The sequence below is a fragment of the Vombatus ursinus genome, unplaced genomic scaffold, assembly GCF_900497805.2.
Source record: "Vombatus ursinus unplaced genomic scaffold, bare-nosed wombat genome assembly UNPS02014819.1, whole genome shotgun sequence".
Classification (NCBI taxonomy): domain Eukaryota; kingdom Metazoa; phylum Chordata; class Mammalia; order Diprotodontia; family Vombatidae; genus Vombatus; species Vombatus ursinus.
The window spans coordinates 2,406,897-2,415,093 of NW_020954597.1; the positions used below are offsets into that span (position 1 = coordinate 2,406,897).

Here is an 8,197-nt window from a genome sequence, read left to right on the forward strand (position 1 = left end):
TGCAAAGCTCAGAAAATGTTTTTCTAACAGTCTTCTATATATTTCTATATATTTATTATATAATAATATACAATAATATAATATTATAAAAATAATTCTATATATTTCTATATATGTTTCTTTCTATCTTCTCCCTAGTCTTCTATTTCATTCCCTTGTGAAACAAAACTAATTTCTCCCCATACCTATTTGGATCTGGCAGCAATCTAGCACTCTCTGGTTTCTTTTGAAGATGAGACATTGGGTGGAAATGAGCTGGGCTGATTCTTGATTTCACTAAGACATGAGTAGACTCTGCATTCTCACTTAGGCAGAGGATTCCAAGGGGATCTACAGTTGGTGAAGAGCATGGTATTGAAAAGAGAGAGCAAAACACACACACACACACACACACACACACACACAAACGTGCACACACCCACTCAGGTACACATACCACATTGTTCACACCAGAAGGGGTGAGAAGGGATTTCCTAGCAAGGACAGGTTAGGAGGAGGAGACTAGAGGTTGGAGGGACATCACATAGTCTGAGCAAAGGGTCGAGGAGTGTTGGGTGAGACCACGGCTAGACATAGAGCGGGAGGAACAGATGGGTGAGAAATCAGATCTTGATAACCAACTGAATCTGGTGGATGGGAAATGTGAGAAGCAGAGATGCTGCTGAGAGCTCAAGCTTGTGGGGGAGGGAGACAATGGGGCCCCAACTCTGAGCTAACAAGTCTATTCTATTGTGGCTTCTACCTCAGCCAACTTCAACTTCAGCCATCTTGCTACTGGCCAAGGAGAGAGCCCACCCATGGACCTCCAACGTAGATATAACGTGACAGCTCTGACTGAGTTCATCTTGCTGGGGCTGACAGAGAGGTGGGAACTGCAGCCAGTCCTTTTTGCCATCTTTCTCTTGGCCTATGTGGCCACAGTTGGTGGCAACCTGGGCATCTTGGCTGCCATCTTGGTGGAGCCTAAGCTGCATACGCCCATGTACTTCTTTCTGGGGAATCTGTCAATGCTGGATATTGGGTGTGTCAGTGTCACAGTGCCCCCAATGTTGGTGCGACTTCTATCCCAAGAGCAAGCTGTTCCCTTTGCTGCCTGCCTCTCTCAGCTCTTCTTCTTCCACCTGTTCGCTGGCGTTGACTGCTTCCTGCTGACCGCCATGGCCTATGATCGCTTCCTGGCCATCTGCCATCCTCTCACCTATACAACTCGAATGGGCCCAAGAGTCCAGGCAGTGCTGGTGGGTGCATCTTGGGCCTGCTCACTTGGAAATGCATTGACCCATACAGTGGCACTATCCACACTTGATTTCTGTGGCCCCAATGTGGTGAACCACTTCTACTGTGACCTCCCTCCACTCTTTCACCTCGCCTGCTCCAGTACCCGCCTCAATGAGCTGCTGCTCTTTGCTCTGGGTGTCATCATGGCAGGAGCCCCCATGATCCTCATTGTCACCTCCTACCTGCAGGTAGCAGCTGCTGTGCTGCAGATCCGATCAGCAGAGGGTCAGAGAAAGGCCTTCTCCACCTGCAGCTCACACCTGGCTATTGTGGGCATCTTCTATGGGGCTGGTATCTTCAGCTACATGCGCCTGGGTTCCATTGAGGCCTCAGACCAGAGCAAAGGAGTTGGAATCCTCAACACTGTCCTCAGCCCCATGCTCAATCCACTCATCTACAGCCTCCGGAACCCAGACGTGCAAGGAGCCCTGCGGCGGGTTTTTACAGGGCAGAGAGTCTCAGTCTGAGGTGACCAGTAGCCTCGGCCCTTGCTCCCACTGATTTTTAAGGTCTTTACTAGGTTCTCAGTGGTCTCCTAGCTCTCTCCTTGGCCTGATGACAACAGGTGGCATCTATTGCCCCTCAGCCTCCAGCAGCCTAGGCCCTCATTCTTAGTGGTACTCCAAGTCTTTCAGAGGGATCAGGAGTCTCACAAGTCCTTCCTTAGCCTGAAAATTATAGGAATGAGTAGTGTTCCTTGGCATGAGGTAATCCTGAGGCTAAGGCTCCCTTTCTCAGAGATCTCTGCTTATGGGGACCTTTGTAGTCAGTCCCCCATTTTTCTTCTCTCTTTGGCTGAGAGCTGACAGGGATGGATCTCAACTGGAAGTGACTTTTTTCCTCAGTGTTCTTCCAGATTTCTTACTGAGTTTCAGCAGTCTCCTCACTTTCCTTGGCTGGACTATGACAAAATAAAAAGCATAGCTCAGTCTTCAGCCTGAGGTGTCCAAGTGCTCAGGCTTTTATCATCGGTGAGCCCTTTCTTCTGAGAGTCCCCTGGTCTAAAGTGCTAGGCGTCTTGAGCTCTCTTCCTTCAGGATTTCAAAACTCTCTTTCTCTTTCTCTCTCTCTCTCTCTCTCCGCCTCTCTGTCTCTCTCTCTGTCTCTGTCTCTGCCTCTGTCTCTTTCTCTCTCTTTCTCCCCCCCCCCATTTCTCTCCTCGAATTAATGCTGACAAGGATGGGTGACAGACAGACCTTGACCTCAGGTGACCATATCTTCCCAGGGAAACACCTGGGGAGCTAGGGGACTGAGAGAGAGAGAGAGAGAGAGAGAGAGAGAGAGAGAGAGAGAGAGAGAGAGAGAGAGAGAGGAAGGAGAGAAAGGCAGAGACAAGAGAAAGAGACAGAAACAGGCAAAGGGGGAGGGGAGGGGAAAGGCAATAGGAACGATGGGAAGACACAGTCTGTTTGCTCTAGGATCCTTTCCTGGAACAGTCAACTCACTCAAAAGCACTCATCCCGCCACATCCTTCACTCCTCTGGCGGGCTGCAGCCTCATGCCCGCACCACCCACCTCTCAATCAACTCTTCTCCCCCACCTTTCTCCTGGTCGGCTTAAAGAGCCAAATCCAACAGCAAGACTTAGGCAGCCAATTGAGAGTGCACCAGCAGGAAGTGGGAGGAGGAAGAGGAGCAAGACGCCCTGGCCAATGATTGCGGGCCTAGAAGGGGTGGGGAGAGAAACAGCCAATGGACACTCGACGGAGGTGGGGCTCCCAGGATTGAGAAGGTGGCCCTGACAGCCAATGAACTGAGGAAAAATTGCGGCAGAAATGACCAATATGCGCACGGGAGAGGCGGGGCTCCAGGAGAGTGAAGGATTGAAAGGAAAGGGGTAACCCCCAGAGTGACCAATCAGCGCCGTCGGCCTAAGAAGGAGGAAGCGTCCGCCAATGAGCATGAAATTCTGGAGGAGCGGCGGCTCCTACGGTCAATGAGATTGTGGGTAGGGGCTTCGCCGAAGCTGAAGCGGCCAACGGGATCTCGATGGGGGCAGGACTGACGGAACCGGGGCCTTGGGGAGGCCGTGGCCGGTTCCACCCTCCGGGAGAGGAAAGACGGGCTCCAAGATGGAGGAGGCCACTGTGGCAGCACCGTGACAGGTAAGGTGACGCCAGACTGAAGCCACGGTGGCCGTTCTGTATTACTTCCTGTCTTGTCCCGTGCGCCCCCCCCTTCACGGAAAAAGAATGGAATCTCCCGTCGCTGGGAGGGGTAGCTGGATGCAATGCGCAGGCGCAAAGGGAAGGGGGAGGGGCACGGGATTTGGTTCCTTTAAACTGGCTGGCTGCTGGCGCCTGCGCACAGGGCCCCTCCCGGGGGGGGGCTTTTTCCCCCTCCCCCCCCCCCCCCCCCCCCGGTTCTTTCCATTCCACCTCCCCCTCCTACACCACTCCCTCTCCTTTTCTGGCGCTTGGAAATCCCCAGCCACTCTCGGGAGCTTCGTTTTCCCTAGTAATGAGAGCTTCCTGGTAATGACTCTTGGAGATCTCCGGCTAACCCCAACATCTAGGTCACGCGAAGGGTTTTCTGAGATTTTCGTGCCCCACCCCCCTCGGCCGTGCCTCGCCCCTCCTGCTCCCCGAGGCCAAGTCTCTTCGAAATGAAGGCCCAGGGACACCGGGAGCACCTCTCGATTGTCCCTGGCTCGTTGTCTCCACCCATCTGGAGCCTGGGAACCACTTGAGTAGCCACTGGCTCCCCTTATAAGTACTCAGGCTCACAAGGCTGACCGCAGAATCACGGATATTTCTCAGAGAGTACGCACACACTCAGTCACTCGTAAACAGGAACACGAAGTGCACACGCCCCCCCCCATCCTAAAACAATCTCTTTAATTTATGATACTCCCCTGGGTGGGGCTCCAGCCAGAGTAATGCCAGGCTTTGCTCTTCCTAACCACTCTGATTTTTGCCTCCTAGAGCTCTGCTCAACAGGTGGTGGTTGTTTCTCCAAGACCCACCCACTGTCCACCATAGCTCCACCTCTGTGTTCCTTTGCTGATGTCCATAGTTCTACCATTCTACGTCAGGTGACACTCGTTGCTTCCCCAAGGGCCCAGCTCTAAACATTGATCCATATGGAGTGGCCAGTCTGAAGTCCCTGCCTTGCCCAACTGTGTTTACAGCTGAAAGTGTGTGTGAAGAACAGTGAGAGGGTCACAGCTCCCCTGTACCTTTGAAAACCTTTTTTTTATTTTATTCTTGGATCCCACAGCCTCTGCCTTGGCACAACAAAAAGGCTCTTAGGGTGCTGTGGAAATGTCCCTTCCTTGCATTGTTCAAACACGTCTTCATCTGCAACCCCATGCCAGGTTCTGGTGACTCAATATTGTTTGCTTTCTCTCCTCCCCAGCACCCAGGCTGTGCTTCTCCTGCTTATTTCTGTGGCAGCCCCACCCCCTCCTCAGAATTTTCCCTGGAATCATTTAAATGCCTCCACAAAAGATCCCTAAGGATTAGAATTAGAGGGCAGGACTGACGGCCCCAGCTCTTGGGGGCAGGATTCGTAGTCTCCTATCCCATCATCCTTGGCCTTCAAACAATGCTCCACCTCCATCAACCTCCTTTATGGGAACTAAAGGTTTCCTGACCCCCCCCCCCCCCCCCCAAGAGTTCAAGATCTTCAGCTCTTCCTCCACCCCAAATATTTTAACCCCATAAATGGTAACGAGAGGTCTTGAGCCACCCCAACATCATTATCATTCTAATGGTGCTTGGACATCACAGGGGGTCATAGGGCTAGAGCTGGACAGGAAGAACCTTATCATTTGACAAAGGAGGAAACTGAGGCAAGCAGAGGTGAAGTGACTTGCCCAAGGTCATCCAGCTAGTAAATGGCAGAGGCAGGATTTGAACCCAAGGCTTCCAACTCCAAACCCAGCACCCTTCCTGCTGCACCAGTTTCCAGCCCCCTCTCATCCTTGTCACCTCAGTAATGTAGAGAGAGCTACAGCCTACCCCATCATCTTTGTCGCCCAACAGTGTCCATCCCCACCTTTCAGGTCACCTTTGAATGTGGGGGGGACAAGATGAGACGAGGCCCAACTGCCACCCCGGCGGAACCTTCCAGGGGCCTAACCCCACCTGAAGATTCTGATGCTATCCCTTCCACCAGCAGTCGGGTTGGGGGCACTGTGAAGGTCTATCTGCCCAACCAGCAGCGCACAGTGGTGAGCAAGCCAGCGGGGAAGGAAGATCGGGGTCCCTGCCCAGGGAAGGGAGAGATTCCTAATCTTGGGAGCTGGGACAAGGAGGGAGACTTGGGAAGAAGTAAATCCCAAGCATCTGGGGGAATCGGGGCCCGTTAGGTAACTGCGCGGGATGGGATGACTGTCTCCGACTCGTTGGACAAGGCACTGAAGGTGCGGGGACTGAACCAGGACTGCTGTGCTGTCTATCGCCTTGTGCAGGGGTGAGCTCCCTGTCTGCCCTCCCTTCTCCCAGCTCCCCTAGCCATCACTGGTCCTTTCCACCCCGTATGTCTCATCCTCTCGGCTCCCTTAGACGGAAGACAGCAACAGCCTGGGATGCAGCCATTGCTCCCTTGCACGGGGAAGAACTGACGGTCGAGGTCCGGGCTGATGTGCCGCTTGCGGCTGCCCACAACTTTGCCCGGAAGACGTTCCTGGCGCTCACCTTCTGTGACTTCTGCCGCCGCTTCCTCTTCCATGGTTTCCGCTGCCAGACATGTGGCTACAAGTTCCACCAACACTGCAGTGCCCGCGTCCCCACTGTCTGTGTTGACATGGCCACCGCCCGCCAACCGTGAGGCCTGCGATCCTTTCCCAAGCCCCTGGGGTCTCCCCAAGAATGCCTAGCCTGTCCTCTGTGGGGTGGGGTGGGGTGGGATCTCCCTCATCCCAGCTGGTCCCTCTGGGGGCTCCCCGTCCTCCCCAGCCTTCCTAGGGTCTCTCTTTTCTCTTCTGGCTCCAGTTTCTACCGCAGTGTCCAGGACTTGACTGGAGGCCCTGGTGCTCATGAGCCCCAGCCTGGCAGCCAGGCCCTATCTGAGCCCCTCGCCCCAAAGAGTCCCAGGTAACACCAGCAGGTGGTAGGTGGAGGGGGAAGTCATAGGTCATCCTGCCCCAGGGGCTTCCACCTCTTCCTCCTCTTCCCCTTCCCCTTCCCCCCCCCCCCCCCCCCAGGACACAAACACAGGTCTCCCATGGGGAGACTTTTGCTTTCCCTGGGCCTGGAGGCCCACCCCTGCAGAGGATCCGCTCCACGTCCACACCCAACGTGCACATGATCAGCACCACCATGCCGGTGGACAGCAGGCTCATACAGGTAGGGCGACCAAGAACTGCTGCCCTCCCTGGATCACCTCCCAATAAGAACGCCCCGAGGAGGCAGTCTAGGGGAGTTGGGTTAGGAACATAGGAGGCAAAGGAAGATCTGGAGGGTCAGGGCCGGGGACTTGGGATGAAGAGACCAGAGTGAGGCCCTTGGCCTGAGGGAGCCCCCAGGCAAGCGAGGCCCCAGGAGTTGAGAGACAAGGCTGACCTCTGCTCCTGCTCTTTGCTCCCACAGCAGGCAGCCCAGGCCTTTGCTGCTGAAGGTGAGTGTCTGACTCCCTTGACCCCAGGCCCTGCTGCCCTCCTCCCCTAATACTCTGGCCTTCCGTTGCTCTCTGGTTTCTCATCTGTGTCCTTGCCTCTCCCAGGAACAGTGGGGGAGAGGACCCCCCAAGGCAGTCCTGGCCCCAGCCTCGTGTCCCCCCCTGGAAGGAAATCCCCACACCCCAAGTTCTCATCAGAGCCCCTTGAGCGCAAGCCCTCAGCTTCAGCTGATGATAAGAAGAAAGTGGTGAGCTGGGGAACACACACACACACACATACACACACCCACATACATACACACACCCACACACACACATTCACACTCACACTCACACACACACACTCAGGAAGAGGGGAACAATGGGGGAGATGCTGGGAGAATGGGCAGCTCACTGTACCCCCTGTCCTGTCCATGCCTCCCAGAAGTCTCTGGGCTACCGAGACTCAGGCTACTATTGGGAGGTAGCCCCAGGGGAGGTGCAGCTGCTGAAGCGGATCGGGACAGGCTCATTTGGGACTGTGTTCCGTGGGCGATGGCATGGGGACGTGGCTGTGAAGGTGTTAAAGGTGGCGCAGCCCACAGCTGAGCAGGCCCAGGCCTTCAAGAATGAGATGCAGGTCCTCAGGTGAGCATGTGCACTCCAGCCAGCACAGAGCACGCGCCAGCTCTGGGCAAGCCCAGGGTAACCGCCGCCCTCCCCACCTTGGCAGGAAGACTCGCCACGTGAACATCCTCTTGTTCATGGGATTCATGACAAGGCCTGCCTTTGCCATCATCACCCAGTGGTGTGAGGGTTCCAGCCTCTACCACCACTTGCATGTGGCTGATACTCACTTTGATATGGTACAACTCATCGATGTGGCCCGGCAGACAGCTCAGGGCATGGAGTGAGTTCCTCTGAAGCCCTTTGCATGCACTGTTCACACGTGGCTCGGCTCAGAGCTGTTCCACAAGTACCCCCCCCAGCCCGCATGCATGCAAACAGCTCTTCCTGACTCATATTCCTTTTCCTTCCAGTTATCTCCATGCCAAGAACATCATTCACCGAGATCTCAAATCCAACAGTATCCCCCTGCGCTCCCTTGAGGAGAGAATGCAAAGGGAGGGCATGTGTTTTCCAAGGGGGGTGGGAAATGCAATGTGTACTCAGGGGTTTCAAGGCAGGAAGATGTAGGGAAGGGTAGAGTGCCCAGAGAGTGCCCTCTGTGGCCCTTGACAAGGACGTAGATATCTTTCTGCACGAGGGGCTGACGGTGAAGATTGGAGACTTTGGGCTGGCCACGGTGAAGACGCGATGGAGTGGTGCCCAGCAAGTTGAGCAGCCCACTGGCTCTGTGCTCTGGATGGTGAGGCCTG

At 54.8% G+C, this 8,197-nt stretch overlaps 3 protein-coding genes across 3 annotated transcripts; all 3 read left to right on the forward strand.

Annotated features, from left to right (window-relative positions):
* The first annotated feature begins 560 nt into the window (after positions 1 to 560).
* Positions 561 to 1,745, forward strand: LOC114023941 (olfactory receptor 3A2-like). Its single transcript, XM_027836716.1, has one exon. It carries the CDS (start codon positions 798 to 800, stop codon positions 1,743 to 1,745), a length of 948 nt encoding a protein of 315 aa, XP_027692517.1. The 5' UTR covers positions 561 to 797.
* A 1,405-nt stretch (positions 1,746 to 3,150) lies between these two features.
* LOC114023950 (serine/threonine-protein kinase A-Raf-like) lies at positions 3,151 to 6,320 on the forward strand. The gene is made up of 5 exons (XM_027836730.1): positions 3,151 to 3,382; positions 5,284 to 5,451; positions 5,590 to 5,693; positions 5,786 to 6,046; positions 6,215 to 6,320. The coding sequence occupies exons 2-5, from the start codon at positions 5,311 to 5,313 to the stop codon at positions 6,318 to 6,320; spliced, it is 612 nt and encodes a 203-aa protein (XP_027692531.1). The 5' UTR covers positions 3,151 to 3,382; positions 5,284 to 5,310.
* On the forward strand, positions 6,053 to 8,190 carry LOC114023970 (serine/threonine-protein kinase A-Raf-like; the record flags this gene model as incomplete). The annotated part of the gene is made up of 8 exons (XM_027836754.1): positions 6,053 to 6,316; positions 6,427 to 6,568; positions 6,812 to 6,839; positions 6,945 to 7,087; positions 7,264 to 7,466; positions 7,552 to 7,728; positions 7,859 to 7,905; positions 8,069 to 8,190. Coding segments are annotated over exons 2-8 (762 nt in total), but the record flags the coding sequence as incomplete, so codon positions are not given.
* Positions 8,191 to 8,197: the final 7 nt, after the last annotated feature.

Excerpts from the sequence above, each read along its gene's own strand:
- LOC114023950 (XM_027836730.1), top strand. The coding sequence starts at position 5,311 with ATGAGACGAGGCCCAACTGCCACCCCGGCGGAACCTTCCAGGGGCCTA. Across the intron at positions 5,452-5,589 it reads CCAACCAGCAGCGCACAGTG|GTAACTGCGCGGGATGGGAT; the intron begins GTGAGCAAGCCA and ends GGGGCCCGTTAG. Across the intron at positions 6,047-6,214 it reads ATGGCCACCGCCCGCCAACC|TTTCTACCGCAGTGTCCAGG; the intron begins GTGAGGCCTGCG and ends TTCTGGCTCCAG.
- LOC114023941 (XM_027836716.1), top strand. The coding sequence starts at position 798 with ATGGACCTCCAACGTAGATATAACGTGACAGCTCTGACTGAGTTCATC.